The sequence below is a fragment of the Marmota marmota genome, unplaced genomic scaffold (genome assembly GCF_001458135.2).
Source record: "Marmota marmota marmota unplaced genomic scaffold, marMar, whole genome shotgun sequence".
NCBI lineage: Eukaryota > Metazoa > Chordata > Mammalia > Rodentia > Sciuridae > Marmota > Marmota marmota.
Genome location: NW_026000242.1, coordinates 27,503,451 through 27,523,802, shown reverse-complemented (window position 1 = coordinate 27,523,802; position 20,352 = coordinate 27,503,451). Strand labels below are relative to the sequence as shown.

The 20,352-nt window shown below is 39.2% G+C and overlaps 1 protein-coding gene across 2 annotated transcripts in view; it reads left to right on the top strand.

The window, feature by feature from the left end:
- Nucleotides 1-20,352, top strand: part of Hephl1 (hephaestin like 1) — a 68,638-nt gene that overhangs the window by 31,623 nt on the left and 16,663 nt on the right. For both annotated transcript variants that reach the window (XM_015489984.2, XM_048795650.1), the window contains exons 5-12: nt 1,003-1,257; nt 3,902-4,070; nt 6,412-6,551; nt 6,702-6,833; nt 8,375-8,586; nt 10,500-10,650; nt 13,403-13,615; nt 16,610-16,823. In XM_015489984.2, the coding sequence (XP_015345470.1) occupies nt 1,003-1,257; nt 3,902-4,070; nt 6,412-6,551; nt 6,702-6,833; nt 8,375-8,586; nt 10,500-10,650; nt 13,403-13,615; nt 16,610-16,823 (1,486 nt within the window). The remainder of the gene's footprint in view (nt 1-1,002; nt 1,258-3,901; nt 4,071-6,411; nt 6,552-6,701; nt 6,834-8,374; nt 8,587-10,499; nt 10,651-13,402; nt 13,616-16,609; nt 16,824-20,352) is intronic.

The following is a 20,352-nucleotide window of genomic DNA, read 5'->3' as shown; positions in this document are numbered from 1 at the left end:
TCTCAGCAGAGACAAAGGAGACAATGCTGTCTCCAAATCTATTACTGTTTGATGTTTACCAGAAGAACTGGGGACAACTTTCTGTACTCTTTGCCAATCAGGTGTTTAACTCCTCCTTCGTGTTGGGCAGTGGAGTTTTTGACATTAGTTGGTCCTCTCTGGAACCCTCATGGTAGCGATCCTATTTAGGGGGGCTGTTGTCTACAAGTCAATCCCATGTTAATGTGGGCACTGGGCTCAAAAGCTGATCAGAAGTTACTTTAGTGCACCTGCATTACTAAAAGACTCTTCCTTCCCAGACAGATGGAGACACCCATTGCCACAATTCCTAGCTTCACACCAATCTCAATGGACCCCGTCAAGAGTTAATCCCATTAATTCTTTTCTTTTGATGTATTTTTCCTATTAGCTCCTTGATTCTGTTTTCCACAAATAAACAAGCACCCTTTGCTTTCTCAGCCGCTTTGAAAGTAGCTCAGAGAAGATCCTAAAGTGATTTAAAGTACACTTGTGACCTTGCTGTGCATTTCACTGCTCATTGCTAGCTATACCTAACAACACTATGTGCCAGCATTTCCTGCTTGGTTGCATAAGCCGTAAGATGAGCAAGACAGGTTTCTTGTTCCAAGGAACATAGAGTCCAGTGTGGATGTCAGAGTAATGGAGAACCAGGCTAGATGGTGACTGGGCCATCCAGGAAGTGTGAGCAGTGCTGGCTTTATACTTGACCACATGACTACTCAAACAGAAGCTCCAAGGCTATTTTTAATGTATGCTGATTTTCATCTTATGAGGTACTTTTCTCTCAAAAAAAAAAGACCAATACAAAGATTTTCATTCCTTTCTAAGACATTTTTTTTTAAGATCCAGAATTTCTGCATGAAAACATTAGAAATGATCTGCACTGATTTCCCAGCTGTGCTAGAGTACATATTACCAACATCTCTGGTCCTGCTTGCCTCTGCAGGGGAGTCTCTTCCACTAGTGTGTTTCTGTTTTCAGCCCTCAATGGATACCTCTTTGGAAACTTCCCCGAGCCAGAAATGTGTGTTGGTGAATCCGTGTCCTGGCACCTATTTGGAATGGGGAATGAAATAGATATCCATTCTATCTACTTTTATGGAAACACCTTCATCAGCAGAGGGCATCGGACTGATACTGTCAACCTGTTCCCAGCCACCTTCCTTACGACAGAAATGATAGTCAAGAACCCTGGGAAATGGATGATAACCTGCCAAGTCAGCGATCACCTACAAGGTAACAGGGATGGAGACCTGTGAGAAGATGCTTAGAATGGTGCAGTGGAACCACACAGCCACTGGTGCCTGTCTAGGGCTTGCTGTTACGTAGGTTCCTATAGGTATTGTGTCTACTTAAACATCAAACATAGGAAAATACAGTGTGTGTTGAGTTGGCATTTATGTCAACAGATATTTATTAATCACCTCCCTAAAAACAGGATGAAGGTGATGATAGAAAAAATTGTCAGACCTTCAAGGAACCTGCTAGTAGTTAGACATGGTTGGATATTTATTAAAGGAGCAAAATGTGAAGCAGAATGAGAGAACACTCTTTGGGTGCTATAGTCACTATTTTGGAGCAATTGCAGGACTTCTGAAGAGACAAGCCTTGAAATGTGAGTAGGAACTGAGTAGATGAGCAAGAAAAGAAAACTTTTCCAGTATAAGAAACATGAACTGAGAAAAGCACATGTTCTCTTTCAGCGACAGTGAATAGAATAATGATTTTTTTTTTCAGCCCTGGAAAGTCCTTTCTAGATAATCAGGACTAATTCCCCATCCAATTCTTGAATTTCCTTTAGAACAGTTCTTTTAAGTAATTATATCAGTTCATCTCATCTCCAGGCTACTTTATAAGCAATTCTTCCTAAACAGAGACATTGACACACGGTGTTCTCCATGGCCCACCATAGGTGGATGAAAAACATTTGTTGATTAAATGCCTGTTGAAAGACTTGGTCCTGATTCATTGGGACAACATAGAAGAGGTCCTTAGTTAGCTGGACCATGAGGTCCACACTAGATAGAGAACCATAGTGAGAAGGCTAGGGAGGCAGATTGGACCCTGGTGGGAAGGGCACTGAATGGTCAGGTGAAGGAGGTGGCACTGTGTCTGGAAAGGCAATTGTGATCCTCCTGGATTCAGGCACACTAGGCAACATACTGTGATCATTGCAGCAGTTTGGGAAGGTTAATATGATGTATGTGTGCAGAAAGGATTCTATGTGCAAATTTAGGCCACTAAAAGCTAATTAAGAAGCACCAACAGCATTAGAATTTTGACACAAAGGGTCTGGCCTAAGATAGTAAAAATAGGAAGAGAAAAACGTGTTAGCTCAGAAATAACGTCTGATTAAATTTAGATACTACTGACTACACACAGTCACTTAGGTACAGAAATCCAACTGTTCAAGGCTGCTTTGATAGCACATTCTTTTTCCTGTTAACTGAATGCAACTAATCTTAGCATTAGTCAGCTGGGTTATTCCAGTGAAATTCAACTCAAGAGGTGATCAGTAGGTGTGTACCAGACACTGGTCTGGGAAGACAAGGATGAATAGGACAAGGTTTCTATCCTGAAAGGATTTCATGCTGCTAAATCTTGGAAGGAACTCTCTGACCTAGGAATTCCAAATCTAGATATAACATCAAGAAAATAGGGAATGTTTGAGACTAGTGAGATTGCTAAATTTGACCAGTAGTTGTGGACATAAGCTGGTATTTGTGATATAGAATATTTCCTAAAATGTCCATTCCTTCAGAAAATAATTGTAAAAAATTAGAAAATAAACCAGGTGCAGTGTTGCATACCTGTAATCCCAGAGGCTTTGGAGGCTGAGGCAGGAGGATCACAAGTTCAAAGCCAGCCTCAGCAAAAGTGAAGCATTAAGCAACTCAGTGAGACCCTGTCTCTAAATAAAATACAAAATAGGGCTGGGGATGTGGCTCAGTGGCTGACTGCCCCTGGGTTCAATACCTAGTACTTTCCCCCCCAAAATTAGAAAATAAATACCACTCAATTTTAAAAATCAGTAATCATACCCAGCAATATTGATAAATTTGTCCCCTCACTATTTTCTGTACCCTTATATATAAATACACAGATCATTTAGAAAATAAAATTAGTCTGCTAATTACCTGTTGGTACTGCTTTATAACTTAATTTTCCCACTTACTAATGTATCATAACAATATTTCCATGTCAGTTAATACAGAGCTACTTCATAATTGCTATAACTTCCAGTGTCCATAATGAGGTGATTGCAATGTACTTAACCATCACTTTATTGCTCAACACTTGTACTTTTCTTCATCGTTTTTGCTATTATAAACAATTTGCATGTATGTTTGCAATTTTGTCTAAATATTTCTTTAGGAAAACATCCAAATTTGGAATTCCTGCCTCAGAATTTGATTTTTTTCAAAAAAGCTATACTTCTGAATTCCCTTTTAAAAATTGTTAATGTTCCACCCAGAGTGTTAGCAGATCTCGCCTCTACTCATTTGAATTATTAGAATTATTAGTCTTTTTAATCTTTACCATGAACAATGGTGATGTTTGATTGCTATTAAGGTTAAATTATTTTTTAATTAGTTTATTGCTGATGTTATTTCTTTAATGAATAATCCATTTAAGCCCTTTGCTTACTTTCTATTAGAGATTTACTTTTTTTCTTCTTTATTTTAAAAATGTTTTATATATAATCTTTTATCATATACATTACAGATATTTTCCTCCTTATCATTTACCCTTTGTTTTAAACTTTGTTTATAGTCCAATTTTCTCTATAAAACTTTTAATGTTCCTGAAGTCAAATCTATCAATCTCTTACTGTATGATTTCATCTGTACCTTAGCTGTGGTTTCCCTCTGTTCTGCAGCTGGTATGCTGGGACAGTACAACGTTGGTAACTGCAAAAGTGGTGTTTCTCACCCCAAGATGAAGGGTCAGCAGAGGCGCTACTTTATAGCAGCAGAAAAAGTTCTTTGGGATTATGGTCCTCTAGGATATGACAAATTCAGTGGTCTCCAGCTAAATGACTCTGAAAGGTAAGCACTCTTTACTGGTGTTTCTAAGCTCCTCTCCCTAGAGGCATGTGCTAGGTTCTCCCTGTGATCTTATTTGTATTCCAAGTGCTGCTCTGATGACAAACAGCAGAGATGGCATAATGTCACTGCTGAGAGTGGGTGGAAGATTTGGTGCTTTATGAAAGGCTGGCTAACTTAGAGCATGAGATTCTTTCATCAAACATTTCTTGAGTAGCTCCCATGCACAAATTACAGTGCTACATACCACAAAACTGACAGAATGAATAAAGCCTTTCCACAGATGAAGCAGGCCAGTCCTGAAGAGGGAATAATACAGGACTTTTTTCAATGGAGAAGAGCTCCTCTCTTCCTGCTTTCTTTTTCCTTTTTTTTAAGGTGAGCTCTTTACTTTAGGGTGACCTACCATAAGTTATGCCCCCTCCGTAGGCTATAAATGCCCTTTTCCTCCCTGTGCAGTAAAATGCCATTTTTCCTGAAAGCCTGACTCTAATGTTGCCTCTTAAGTGAAGCCTCCCCTGACTTCTAAGTCATAATTAATTGTTCTCTAGGTGCTCATAGCAATACTGTTTTTCAAATTGGATCTGGAAATTCATTAAGTTGATGTGGACTCTGTGACTTACAGAATCATGTGCAATGATGTCTGTGAAAGCACTAAAAATGTGCAATGTGATATTAAGAATGATTGCTATTACCCTATGATATATTTTCCCATTTAAGGGAATATTTAAGAAATTTGCTTTGTGATCAGTGAGAAAACACCATGTGTTTTTAAACTGCATATTTCATTCATTCATACATATGTACATACATTCTTCTGTCAAACTGAAGCACTTGAACCTTCCCTAAAGAATTTATGGGAACCATATTGACTGAATATAATCTAATCTTTCATATTTTAAAAAGTATGCCAGGATTCTGGAAGGGTGCTAAAACACAATTTTAATGCTAATTTTCATTATTCTGTTTGGAAAAATACTGGCAAATAGAGAATGTTAATATTAAAGAGTTTTTTCATATATGGTTCCCATGTATATTTAACATGATAGATGAAAGCTCAATGTACTAAATGGTGTGCAGGATGCAAAGATGTCTAAGACAGTGTTCTCACTTTATGTGGAGGAAGTAGCTGTGTACACAGGGCAAGAAAAGTAACTTTGCAAATTACAAATAAGAGTAAGTGAGTTCTCTGGGTGTTCAGAAAGAGAACATTTCACAGAGGAAGTGGGATTTAAACGGAATCTTCAAGAGTGACAGAATTAAGTGAATAGTGAAGAGAGGGGAATTTTAGATGCAAAGGTAAGGGCAAAGCACCTACTGTACAGGAGAGAGTAAATACATCGGAATAACAAGTGGATAGGGGAATGAGCATTTGCCTAGAGCATTAGGGAGAAAATTGGAATAAGCTGAATGTAAATTGCAGAGGTCCTTTAATACTTTTGAACATTATTTGGTTGGCAACTGACAGTAGTTGAAGATTTGGGGGCAGGTATATGACATTGAAAATTATCATTTTGGAAATTAATGTTGCAGGAGTGTGCACCCTGAGAAAAAAAATGAATGAGCCAGTGTAAGATAGAGGATGCAGAGTGTGCAGTTAGGAGGTTCACATCACGTTCCAACCCCAAGATGATGAGGGCATGAACTGGGAAAAAAAGGCAAAAAGAAGGTGCAAAAAAAGTGTTGAAAAGAGAGGCTATAACATTTTTACAAAATAAGAATGCATGAGATAAGGGGATGAGGCATAAAAAATAGAAAATAAAAGCAATTTATATGACTGTAAGAATGATACTACCATTGATGGAAATAAAATAGCAGAGATGTAGTATTAGTCAGAGGTTATGTTATTATATTTCACAACTTCAAAATGTCTTATTTTATGTGTATAGTTTCTAAAATAATCCTCCATTAATTAAGTAATTGGATTAACTAGACATCCCATTCCTTAATCATGCCAGATATCAAAGAGCTTACAATATGCAGAGACTATTCATATTGACATCAGCAAGAGGTGGAGGAATGCTTACTCTGCAGAGATCCCAGTTAGCTCTTAATTACTTTGTAGGAAATCATTTCGGGACTCCAATATTGGTAAGGAGTTTACCTGTGACTTCGTTTATTGCTGGACCTCTGGGGAAGAAAGTGTAATGACTAAGAGAAAAATGAGCATGAGCACCATGCAGGCTGGTCAGCTCTTCCTAGGAATTTTGTTGTAACTTGTGTCATTTTTTTTTTCTGGGGAGACTGGTACGTGAGTGGGATGGATAACAACGTGAAGCTCCATAATTAAGGACTTTGGTGGATGTGTTGAGAAACTCAGCTAGATTCCTATGTCTTTCCACAGTAATTCTGCAACCTACTTCACACAAGGGGAAAACAGAATAGGAGGAAAATATTGGAAGGCTCAATATATAGAATATGCTGATGCAACTTTTACTCAGAGAAAGAGACCCTCTGGGACAGAAGCCCAACTTGGAATTCTTGGTACAGTAAAACTATCCTTTTGAATGGTTTTTGAAGTGGGAGATGTTTCCGCTGGGAGTATACACCCACGCAGAATGACCCTCCTGCTCCTATTCACTTCTTTCTATCCCTTCTCCTCCTCTTCTCTTTCTTCCTCTTGATATTTCCCAGGTCCAGTCATCAAAGCAGAGGTGGGTGATACCCTGCTCGTGACCTTTGCTAACAAAGCTGACAAAGTCTACAGCATTTTGCCCCATGGGGTGCTCTACGACAAAGCGTCTGATGCAGGCCCAAATGTAGATGGTAAGTCTCAGCCTGGACTTAGGAAATAAACAGAATGAGTGAGCAAAGGATCAGGAGCTAGGCAGACCTGGTCCAGATCCTTCTCCCTTCCCTTACCAATCCTGAGAGTGTGGACAATTATTGAAACTTTCTGAACTGTATTCTTCTCATCTATCAAATGCAGATAATAACACCTCACCTCATAGGGATTTGGAAAGGAATGAAGGGAACAGAGCACAGGTATAGCCCACCTTAGGTTCTTAGGAAAAGTTACATTCTTTCCTTTCCTGTCAATAATGCAGTAATCCAAAGTGAGCTATTTTCACAATCACTTTCCCTTCTCTATGATGGAGAGTGCTCCTGCTACCTGTTGCATGGGATTCTGCTGGCAAAAGCTGAGGGGAAAGTCTGATTTCCATTGTTTTGTTAACATCAAAATCTTAGAGCTTTGCTCTACCAGCAAACCTTTATTTCAAATCAGCATGGTATGTTGACCATCCCACATGGCCTCCCTCCATTAGAAGGAAGGCAACACAGGTCCTCTGCACGTACAAGGGGCAGCTTTTTTCCTTTGTCTTCAGGAACTGTTCTTGCATTCATGGTGCTACTTCTGGGAATCTCCTGGTTTCTCCATAGCTGTCCCCATCACTGCACCAGACATCACGGCTGCCTGGGATATTTCCTCATGCCTGAGTGTGAGGCCAGGCCCAGTGGAGAGCAGACTTTGTGGTGATGGAGAAGGGATGGAGAAGGAAGGAATGGAGGGAGAAGTCCCTCTTCCAGGCCCATCCTCACCCTCTCCTGCCTCAGCAGTATCTCCTGCGCCTGTACTCTCTTCCTTGGTCAAAATGTTCAGAATGACTTTTTGTGTATGGATACAGATGGAACAGCAGGGACAATAAAAATGGTTTTATTTTCCATTTTTTAACTCAGCAAATGTGTTGGACACGTATTTGAACAGCACAGGCCAAGATGAAAAATGAGTCTGTGGCCTTGTCTAGCAGAAGAGATTTGCTGTGTTCTTTGGCAATAGGATGTGAGAGTCAAATGCACAGGCTTTGGAATCAGACAGACCTTAGTATGAATCCTGGAATTGCCATTTATTAACTTAGACTTGGACATTCACATACTTTCTGTATCTTGTAGTTATCTGGGTTATTTCCTAGTTCAATCTCCCAGGTTTCAAACTCTTTGAATGTAGTTCTCTTTCTTAACTTTCTTTGGGTATCTTCTATCATACCAAGTATATTTTACATAGAAGACACTCAAGATATTTTATGGATTTGCATTTAATTGTTGAATAGCCTATTATCACTCTTTCAATATTTGCTAAACTGGTATTTGAGTACAAAATAGAATACAGTCTACAAAGATAATTCTTGGATTTAAGTTTCTGTCTTATAAAACAGCAGAGGATGACAGTGGTCTCTCCTGGTAGAGAAAACAACTGACCTACAAAATATGTCATCACCAATGAGAGATGCTCAAGGATGAAGACCCAGTTTGACACGTTTAATATTCTTGGCTGTTGCTTTGAGTAACTATTTGATTTGTATCCTCAGGATTTCTGAAACCAGGGGCACATGTTAAGCCAGGTGAAACCTTCACATACAGGTGGACGGTGCCTGAAAGCGTAAGCCCAACAGTTGATGACCCCCCCTGCCTGACCTATGTATACTTCTCAGCAGTTGACGCAATCAAGGACACCAGTTCTGGCCTTGTAGGGCCTTTGCTAGTCTGTAAAAAGGGTGTTCTCAATGCTGATGGGACACAGGTAGGCCATCAAATGTCCCCAGGTTTTCAGAGTTGTATAAGGGAAGGATCAGTGATATGGCCAGAGATTAGATAAGTGATACAGGGTCAGTTGCAAAAACAATTTATTTTGAAATTCATGTCTACATAATGAGGGTTATTTTATTTTTTTGTAAATTTAATTTTTAAATATCCAAAGTTACCAGTGCCCACCCAGAAAGTTAATAGTTGTTGTAGTTGGAATTCTGTGGAACTCACACTCTCTGTCTTGCTTCAATTCTGGAATCTTCAGAGATCTACATGTAATGCAGCTGAGATCCTTCTTGGTGGACAAGGTTTCCCACACTGGCCATCTCCTGTGATCTTTTGAGCATTCAGTGTGCAAGCAACATTGAAAACACTGTAATTACCTGCTGGAAACTTGAAGTTACTGTCTGTGGCTGAAGGAACAAAAAAAAAATTGTAGATAACTTGTTGTGAGTCTCAACTTAGAGGCTTGGATGGTCTCACTGAGTAGTGGGGGAAACCATAACACTTCAAGCTACATCTACATGCTATTAAACACATTATGAAAAGAGGAAATTCTAGTCATTTCACCATTTACTTCACCAATTACATCACCATTCACAAATTGCAAGGCATTTTATTTAAATAGTATGTTTTATAATATTGGGCATTGTGTGGAATTCCTTCTGGGATCAAAGGAATTTCTAGGTTTAGGGAACACAAAGTATCTTGCTCTATCTAAGATTTTTATTTCCCTGAATGAAGGAATGATCCTGGAAATGTCTATTGCATATATAATAAACAGAGTCTTTGTATTGTACCTCAACAAGAATATGAGGTAAAGCAGAATGATTATTCACATTATAAAGCTGAACAACCTGAGGCTCAGAGACATTGAGTAATAGTCCAGGAAATACACCTAGAAAGTAGTGAAAGTTGGCAGAATTCAGGACTTTGAGCATATAGTTGTCCTTTTCCCAGGACATCAACTTGCTTCCTACCAGTTAAATACTTGAGTCAATGAGATTAAGTGCCAGAAAATATTTGTAAGATAATTCTGATTGTTTTCCCTGTTGTATACATTCAATGGTAACTTCAAGGTTTGCTAGAAGTATCTTACAGTTTGTGGAAGTTGTTGCCCAAGTCAAATACTACTTCTGATGAGACCACTTACACAAGATTCATGGGAAAAAAGTAATCTGAAGCACTTTATACCTAGAATTTGGTTGAGAGAGAAATCCATTTGGCCAGATAGAAAGTTATGTTTCAATGCAAGAAATACTTAAGAAACATAGCCAGATGTGGTAAAACAGCTTAAAACATAACTTCAGCAACTTGGGAGGCTGGAGCAGCAGGACCACAAGTTTTAGGCCAACCTCAGCAATATGAAAAGGCCCTAAGCAACCTAGCAAGACCCTGTCTCAAAATAAAAAGTAAAGAGGACTGGGGATGTAGCTCTGAGTTCAATCCCCAGAACCAAAACAAAACAAACGAAAAAGACCTACTATGTGTCAGTTTCTCTAGGCAAGTGGAAAGATGAACATGGAAAGAGATGTTTGCATCTCCGTGCATCTCTATTCTAAGGATGTCATAGCATAAGGCCAGGTGCTATAAGACCATATTTTAATAATCATAAAAATAACCCTGACAAATGGAGGCACAGTGAAGAAAGGTTTCTGAGCAGGGACATAGTTTCTTGCAAGAAGTCACATGGAGAGGGGAGAGGATAAAATGAGACAGACGATTTTCTGGGTGTCAAGTGAACTTGTTAGAGTCATGCCCAGGATCCTGTCTTACAAATTGATCTGGTGGATCTATGGTTAATGTTAATTAGCCCTACCCTACTTTGTGTGAACTTTAAAAGGGAATCAGTGCTCTGAATTCCTGCAAGCTGTACTTTTTAAGTATACATTTCTTTCTTTTCTATAGAAAGGAATAGACAAGGAATTTTACCTGCTGCTCACAGTGTTTGATGAGAATCTGAGCAGGTATCTTGATGAAAACATTCAGAAGTTTACCTGGCGTCCCTTCAGTGTTGACAAGGAAGACAAAGAGTTTGTGAAATCCAACCGAATGCATGGTATGATGAATGGTTTTCCCTCCTGTAAATGAAAGGTTTAGTTGCATTTGAAGTGAGTGTATTTGGAATGTTTTAACTATCTGAATTTTGGTCTCTTGAGTATTGCTCTTGGTCATGAAGTTAATTATTCTATGCTTTGCAAGTTATCTTTTGGAGATAATGATCCTTAATTATAACTTTTAAAACACTTTATCAGTCTTAGATCAAGAAATACAGAATTTGAATTAGCAAAGATCACAATACATCAGAAATGAAGAAAATCGCTGACAAAATTCCTTTGTGTTCACAATAACATCCAGTCTGATAACCCAAGATATAATAGGAGGTAATCTTACACAGCAACGTATCCTAATCAAATAATATAAATGACTGCTGAAAGGGCTCATTTGTAAAAGACTAGCAGTTCCTATCCAAGATCTTCATTTGGGAGGAATGACCTAATTCTCTCTCCCTGTCTCTCTTTATGCCAAGTGTTATAATAGCAAACCACCTGGTAATTGGTTAGGACCAACAAGATTCTCATTAGTCTTGAGCATATTACCTAAGGTGGCAGAGTAATAAGCTAGGGTCCAAACTCAGTGCCTCCAAGAGTGTGCAGCTGACCAAGTGCTAAAGTAAGTGCTGTAAGATAAGAGATGCTGAATTGTTCATTTTAAGACCAAGCATAATATCTAGGCTATAACATGGCCTTTGAAAATATTATGGAAGAATTTAAAAATAGCCCTGAGCCTCCCTCCCAGCTGAGGAATCCCCAAAAGTCAGGTTAACAAGTGACCCACAGCAACCAGGTCCTAGACTCCCAGGGTCCCTGATGTTCAGTTCCAATAGAGTCCCCTCTTGGACCAATGAAAAGCATGGACCAATACATTTTCAAGACCATCTCTGAAAACTTTTGCTACAATTAAATATGAATTCTTTCTGAACTTCTTAGTAATATAAAAAAAGGAAACTAAACTGAAAATAAGGAAACATAGTAATTCCTAATGGAGAATTCAAATTATAAAATGAATTTATCATCAGAAGGTGATTATATAGAAAATATAAAACAACTGAATGGACCATGTTGAATTCAGCTCCAATCTGGTTTGATAATACAAAACTCATTTTCATATTTTGGAAATGCAGGACATGTTATTCTTAAAGCAAAGTCCAAGAAAATAATATATCTCAATATGATCAACTATAAACCAATGTCTAGTTCCAATCTTGCTTGACTGCAGTGGGAGGAATAAAGCAACAAAATTAACATGTCCCTCATATGGAACAATGCTTTGAGTTGCATCTATTATGTAGGCTGTATTCAAAATGTGTTTGCTGAACAAGTGAATGTCCTAGAAAGAAAAGCTTTAAACAAGAGTGCTAAGTCAAGAGAAGAGTCTCTACCAAACCAGTCAAGTACTAAACTTTATTAGCACCATGGCTTACACAAATATTCTTTAATATTTGAAAGACAAGATTTAGATTATTTATTTGCAAAAGCAGTATCAAGTGTTTCCCCTCCCCCCGCCCCGCAGAATATGATCTCAGGAGCCCCAGAGCTTCTTGAAATTTCTACTAATAATCCAAGATTTAAAGTATGGTTACCAAGCACCACTGGTTCTGCAGACACAGGAACCAAAAGTAATTTTATTTATTTGACAGCAAGATTATACCAGGAAGCCATTCGTGGCCTTGTTGTTCTTTCTAACCCCAGGCATTTAGTAGGAAGTAGGAAGGAAGAGGACAGAATATTCATCTCTCTAGGGGACATCAAGTATGAGACATAAGTATGTGCACTCACCCATCAGACACTGCTATTAGATCATGACATTTATCCTCATAGAGTAAGAATGTCATTTCTAAATTCTTCTCAAGACACTGGTCCAGAGAGCTACTGTCAATGGATTGAGGTTGAATGTAAAAGATAAAATCAGTTTGTTACCCTGGAAGCACAGAAGGTCTTCATTCATATCTAAAAAACTGTCAAATACGCTTCAATTATTTTATTGGGGCAAGGAAGTAAACGTTACTATAAAACAAACTTATTTATTTCAGAGCTAATTTTTTATGAATTTAATGTTCCCTTACTCCCCCTCCAAAAACTCCTTCCCACTGATCAGACATGCAAACCATGTCAATTCATTGAAAGTATTTTAATTTATGCAGAATTCATGAAAAAAGTAAAGGGATGTCTGGTAACTTCTAGAATTGAATGCAAAGCCATTGCAAAGAAGGTCTAGCAGAGTTAAAGGAATTAACAACCAAAGGAAGAGATATTTAACAGAGGACATGACAGCATAAGAATCACAAAAGAAAACTATTTTTATGTCAAGAAAATTTGGAGAGAACAGTGAAGTCAAATATTTTTACTAAGAATGATAATCTTTGTGGTTGGTAAAAGTAAAATGTAAAGTGAGTGGTATTATATCATGCCATTAAACAATTTTGTCAAAAATATTATGCAAGAAAACAACCTTATTTATTCCTTATTGATTCTTAGAATTAGTGTCCTTGTATATGTTTGTTAAATTTTTTAATAATTTCAGTGTATTTTTATTACTCATTGTTAAATTTGTTCTCTATTTTAAATTGATTCCACATGTGGCTTCTTCCTTAGTACTATTTATTCTCTGATAATCAGGGTCTTCTGTACTCTTCACTAACTTGAAACATCCTTCCCCAAACATCCTGATAATTGTTCATTAAAGTAGTGTGGTTTCAGTATGTGGACATAATTATTGTGGGCTCTGACTATCCTCTCCCTTCCATTTAGCTATCAATGGCTATATGTATGGCAACCAGCCAGGCCTAAGTATGTGCAAAAAGGACAGAGTTTCCTGGCATTTGATTGGAATGGGCACTGACACTGACATGCATGGAGTTTATTTTCAAGGCAACACTATCCACCTACGAGGGACTCATCGCGATTCCCTGACCCTGTTTCCCCACGTGTCCACAACGGTATTCATGCAGCCAGACCATGCAGGTAAATTTGGCAGGTCCATCTCAGGTGACCAGATTCCTACTCAGTCTCAGAGCTTCCTCCCCGAGAAGCAATTGTAGATGTTAGGCACTTTGAAAGGTATAGAAATAATTTTTATTCAAGTCAGAGAATTCTGGCTATTTTAATCTGAACACATAGTGTAAAGGACAGAGGCATCTACAAAGCAGAAGTGAGTGTCTTCTAAATGACTTTGCCACACAAATCCCTAGTGAATGCTCCTAATTCATATGTGTGAAAATTCATCCCTCAGCATATTTTGCTTTCATGAAGCATGAACATCATTCTAGCTGCTGCCCTGAAGCACCTCCAGGCTTGGATAGCCCAGTAGATGACTTTAGTTTCTGTAGGTATAAATGTAGTCATAACTTTAGCTTGGTATCCCATCCCTAGGGACTTTTAGTGGCCTTTGTATGAGTTATTTGGGGACCTTTCTATTTTTATTCATTTGGACACTCTTGGTTTTCTGAGAGGGAAAGCTGCATTGTGTCTTTAGTCCAGGGAGGTCCCTGTGAAATGCCAATGTGAAATGAAAACTTCTTCCTTTAAAGATTTCAAACTATTTAGATAACTGGAACATTTTTACTAAAAATGTAGAGCAACACATGGGAGCATATGCTAGCTGCCACATTAAAAGTGAGGACAGCAAGTACTCTGGGCATTCGATATGTTTTTTCAATCCAACTTTTTCATCAGTCTTAACAAGAAACAAATATGCTACCCCAAATGAGAAACTGCTGACTCTCTCATTTATTAATGGACCTCTTACTTCTTTACTGGAACTGCAGTTTAGATGCCTATGTGTCATCAATTAATAACCTGAGGCTTGAGTTTCAAAACCTTTGCCCAAGGACTGCAGACACTAGGAGTGCTACAATCTTTTTTTCAGGGAGTAGGGGAGTGGAGTGGGTGGGTCCTGGGAATTGAACTCAGGGGCACTCAATCACTGAGCCACATCCCCAGCTATATTTTGTATTTTATTTAGAGACAAGGTCTCACTGAGTTGCTTAGCACCTTACTGTTGCTGAGGCTGGCTTTGAACACACAATCCTCCTGCCTCAGCCTCCTGAGCTGCCGGGATTATAGGTGTGCACTATAGTACCTGGCGAGTGCTACAATCTTTGCCTTGTAAACTTGTAAATTTCCTGTAGTGTTCAACCTCTCTACATTACTATAGGTGATCAATTATGAGTCACCCAATCCAAACCAAACCAAAGGATGCCTTGAACAACACAATGTTTTTGGTTTTTTGTTTCTTTCTTTTTTTTTTTTTTTTTTTTTTTTTGGTACCAGGGATTGAACTCAGGGGCACTTGACCATTGAGCCAATTACTCATATGCCCCACAGGCTTCTAAAAAGCTTCATAACAATGTTTTCTGGTTTAGTTTGGTATTAAACATAAATCTGTAACTACCTAAAAGCTCAGTCATTTCACTAATTCCTTTTCCTCATCTGTAAATTGGGAAGAGTGCTCAAAGAGTGGGTAGAGCAGACAGTAGCCTGCAACTCAAATGCTTTCTCTTTGCTCTTAGAGAAGATAATACCTTGACTACAGAAGAACCACGAGGAACACATACCTCATGGGCTGCTTAGGAAAAGCACATGCAGAGGGAGGTCTTTCCAAGTTTGCCTTCAGAGGTGTCTTCTCTGTGTTTTTGCAAAGACCCTTCTTTATGAGGATCCTGTGCAATGGGGTGTCTGAATACCCTTTGAAACAACTGTTGTTGCTTATCTAGAAGGGATAATAATATAGCAATATTTGGAGTTACATGTATAGCAAGATTGAAGCTCTCTTTGTGTTTTAAAGATGGTTAAGGATAGGAATTCTAATCACCACTAAGAGCAGTACATTAAAGAAAGGGAAGACCTATTGATCCAATAATTTCTTTGGGAATTAATAACTTCAATAATTTTGTTCCCAATATATTATGGTGAGTTCAGTTAGGATATATCTATCTGATACCAATGCCTAAAAATCTCAGCTTAAAAAAAATTACTTACCTTCACTCAGACATAATTGCTGATTTTATTTATTTTTAAAATATATATGTGTATTAAAAATAAAATTGTGTGTATATATATATATATTTATTTATTTATATATTTAGTTAGCAATGGAGCTTTATTTTCTTTTATTTACATGCAAAGCTGAGAATTGAACCCAGTGCCTTACACATGCTAGGCAAGCACTCTACCACTGAGCTATGACCCCAGACCATAATTGTTGATTTTTAAATAGAAAATGTAGTTGATTTTTTCCTTTTCATCCAGAAAAATGTAAATCCTACCATTGGACATGAGAACCTCCTTTGCTCAAGATCTTAATGAAGTAACACTTTGGGCTTTAATAATAATAATACCTTACAGTTTTATTGTGCTTTATAATTTGTGAAATCCTTGAGGGCAAAATCCATGACTTCAGAAATGTGGCCTAATTTGAGCTTTGTCAGGGATATTCATCTTATGGTAATTAGTTCTTTATAAACTGGGCTGGACTAAGTTAGTCACACCTGTCAGTGATTTTCCAGGAATGGCTGATTTCTTGGTAACACTGTGGGTTTTATTTTTACATTAAAATTAATTTCAGATGTATTTTTCCTCCATAAATAAATACCATCAAAGCATTTGAGTCTGGTTTTAAAGTATTTAGAGCTGATACTTTAAAAGTCCACCTTACTTCTGGGTGGTGCAAACTAGTAATCCCAGTGGCTGAGGCAGGAACATCTCGAGTTCAAAGCCAGCCTCAGCAATTTAGCGAGGCCCTAAGCAACTTTACAAGATCCTGTCTAAAATTATATATACATATATATATAAAATGAAATTTAAAAAAGGGCTAGGGTTGTGGCTCAGTGATTAAGCGCCCCTGGGTTCTACCTTACTTATGACTGATTTTGGAATAAGATATGTAGGTTTGTTGAGAGCAGACCAACAATAACAAAACCGAGCGCTGCGCACAGTGCCAATCCCTTTCTCTTTCAGGTATTTTCAAGGTGTTTTGCTCCACCTTGCATCACTTCAACAGAGGCATGGGTCAGATATATGAGGTCAACAGCTGTGGCAACAGGGACCCTTCTGAGCAGCCGTACGGGATGATAAGAACCTTTTACATCGCTGCTGAAGAGGTAGAATGGGATTATGCCCCTAACAAAAACTGGGAGTTCGAAAAGCAGCACTTGGACGCAGGAGGGGAAAGGTACCGCTGGCGAAGCCGCCAAGTCTCTTCGTGGGAATGCGCATGCTCTGTAGGCGTTTATCACTGGTGGAACCCTGAAAAGGCCCGGTTTTTTTTCCGTCAGACAGAAGCTTTTACTTAGGAGCACAGATTAGGGAAGCTGCCAGCCTCCACCCTTGGAAGGGAACCCGAGGTCGTCCTGAGGGCAATCCGCAACAGGCTCGTACACCTTCCCAAGTGGTGACCGGCCTGCTATGACCCATGCGCAAGCAGAGGGGAAAGGCTGGGGGAAGAGGTGGATCCCACAGCGATAATGTGACTGGGAAGACAGAAGGGGCCGGAGGAGGCAGAGAAAGTGTATAGATTCCAGGTGAGGGGCCCGGCTGCTGAAGATTGAGAAGCTCAGGGAAGGGTAAGAAAGGATAAGCCATGGTCTGAGCCTATCCAGGTGGGAGAAGCCAAGGAGGGGTGGGAGGCCTGTCTTGGGATTGGTCTCTGAGTCAGGATGGGAAGAACAGATTTCTCTACTGGGCCCTGTACCCAGAATGTCTCCATGATTGACCCTTCTTGATAAGTGATGTCAGCCATTGCTACAAGACACAGAATCAGCAACGCTCCAGCCACATGCAGGCTTGTGAGTATTGGTCTTCTATTGCCCTCCTAGAGTCCTGTGGCCAAGCTCCCCAGGGTATCCTGGGATGGAGTGAAATAAGGAGGAAGTCAGGCACAGACTGCAGATCTCCTCCCCCGAAGTTAATACCCTCCACTTTGCAACAACCAGCTGCTTGGATATTAATCTCATATGCAGATGAGGAAACTTGGGTGCAGAGTTAAGTTGTCGAGCTGGTCTTTGGCAGAGTTGGAATTGAACATAGATCTTTTAAAAAGCAAATTCATTTTCTGCAACATACTATGTTCTTCTGTGGCCCCATTTTACCACCTACCCCCAACTGCTCCCCACCGTAGTCCCTATGGACACCTCATATAATCCCTCTCTGACTGTGATGCACCGAAACAACTCTACACACTGCTATTCCAAATCTTAACTCATTTGTTTCCTGTCTTGTTAGCCTTTGTTTTGAGGTTTCATATTCCTGGAAAAGAGAGTATAACAGTGCCACCTTATGGATAAGTGAAAACAAAACAAACAAAAAAATTAAAATGACTGTTGAAGATTTGCCTGGGGGATAGAAGGATTTCAAACACCCTCCATTATTTGATTACTTGTTAGTTAAACCAAATACCCATTCTCCAATAAACTAGTGGTGCTAGTACATGGAAAAATAGAGGGTGCTGAGGGAAGGAGGGGTGAAAAGAAATAATTGGACCCCTTCCCTGCCACTCTGGTTATTCCTCATAGATGATAAGGCAAAGTGAGATAAGGCACATGTTTCACATATTCAAAGTACAAGTTCTATGGATAAACACTTAGCAAAGAATTGAAATGGTAAGTTCTCCTAGTGGCACATTTGTAGCACCTCTTTAAGTAGGATCCCAGTGACAAATGCCCCTCTGTACTCGATTTCTATGCCTCTGTATTTTGCCCCAAGACCATGGTGAGATCATATTTATTTTCTGAACCACCTCTTGATACAGGTTATTTCTTAAACATTTATTGTCCTAACCAGTACAGATCCTCTTCCCCACCTTAGGACCTGAAAATCTTTCTTTGAGATTTCCTAAAAACACACTGGGAAAGTTTTAGGATCCCAGAAAGGACTAATGAGCCAATCAGCACAATTCCAAAGGGCAAGTTTGTGAAGTGAGAAGAAATTTGAAAATGGAAATTAAGTTGCTGGTGCTCCCGAACTTGTGGACTAATATGTGTCTACTTGAACCATACTGGGATTCACCACAATAATAATCAGCTATTAGTATATGATGAACCCAGCATTTTGTTAAGGTTTTTACAAACCATATATTTTGGGATCTTTACAACACATTTGACCCATTTAATTAGCTTTTGCCCAGCATCCCATTCAACATCCTCATGAAATGATGATGAGATGCTTATATAGCACTTAAGTTGTGCCCAACACAGTTTTTACAGATACTAACTCACATGATCTGTGCATTAATCCTGTGGTAGGTACACCATTACCACCCTACTCTGCAGGGGAGGAAAGCTGGAAACCCATAGAGCATGGCTCCAGGATGTGTTCGGGTCACCATGCAAGCATTACTAGACTCGTGGAAAATAAAACTAGAAGAAAAATTCTCTACATTTTGCAAACTCTTCAGTCTAGGGTAGAAGATGTATATGTATTTATTGAATACCTACTATGTGCTAGGCATTGTGCTTCACTTTTGGAGGTGAAACAATGTGGAGGACAGACAAGTTCCCTTCTTAAATCAAATTCATGGTCCATGAGAAAGATACAGAACAAACATCTAGAGTGAATCAATTTTAAGAGAAGGGAACTGCAGGGTGCAATGGAGGTCACAACACAGCCTGTTTGGGAAAAGGTGGGAAGAGGGCAGGTGTCCAGTAGCACTGAAGCACTGTCCAGAACTCCAGGGAGTTTTCTGGAGGAAGTAGTCCTGGAGTTGGGATGTTGAGGAGGTGGGAAGCATTTCTTGATGAACGATCAACATGTATGAAAGCCTGGATGGAAGAGAGGGCACATCATGTTCAAGAGAGTGAATGTTTAGAATAAGCAGAGCAAGTTGGGGGGGGGGGCAATGATGGGAAATTAGGATCAGGAGGCTGCAAAGCAGATAATGGAGGGCTTGAGAGCCAAACCAAGGAGTTTTGCAGTGGGAAGCCATAAAACTATTTTCCATGAGGAGTGACTTGGTCAAATTCATAGCTTAGGGCTACTCTCCCTGCAGTGGAGAGCATAGAGGAAAGGGAGCTGCATGGGAGGCAGGAAGTGATGAAGAATGATTCCAATTAATTCAGGTAAGTGGGGCAGGTGGCTCTGTTTAGAATACAGCCAGTTAATGAGGTTGTGGGGACAAAACTCATCAAATTTGGAAACAAAATTGATATATTTTTCTTTTTCTTCCTTCTCTCCTTCCCTTCTTTCCTTCCTTCCTTCCCTCTTTCTTTTTTGAGACAAGATCTCACTCTGTTGCCCAGGCTGATCTCAAACTTGACACCCTCCTGCCTCAGCCACCTGAGTAATTGGAATTACAGGTGTGAGCCACCACACCCAGCTCTTTTAGATTTTTTTGAATCAATCATTAGTGACAGTATACCTTGGTGATAGATTAAATACACATGTAAATGTACACTTGATCCTCATCATGGATTCCATATTTGTAAACTTGCCTATTTGCTAAAATTTATTTTTAACACCTCAATCAATTCTGGCTTTTGTTCTGGTTATTCAAAGATATTCACAGGGTGGTGAAAAAATGCTGATGCACACATTTCCAGAGGCGATCAACCAGAACATTCCTGCTTTCCTGTTTCAGCTCTCCTACTGTAAAGAAGTGCCTTTTCTTTCTTTCCTTCCTTCCTTTCTTTCTCTTCTTTCTTTCCTTCTTTTGCTTCTCCCTCCTCCTCCTCTTCTTCTTTTTCTAATTATTTTGAGATAAGGTATCA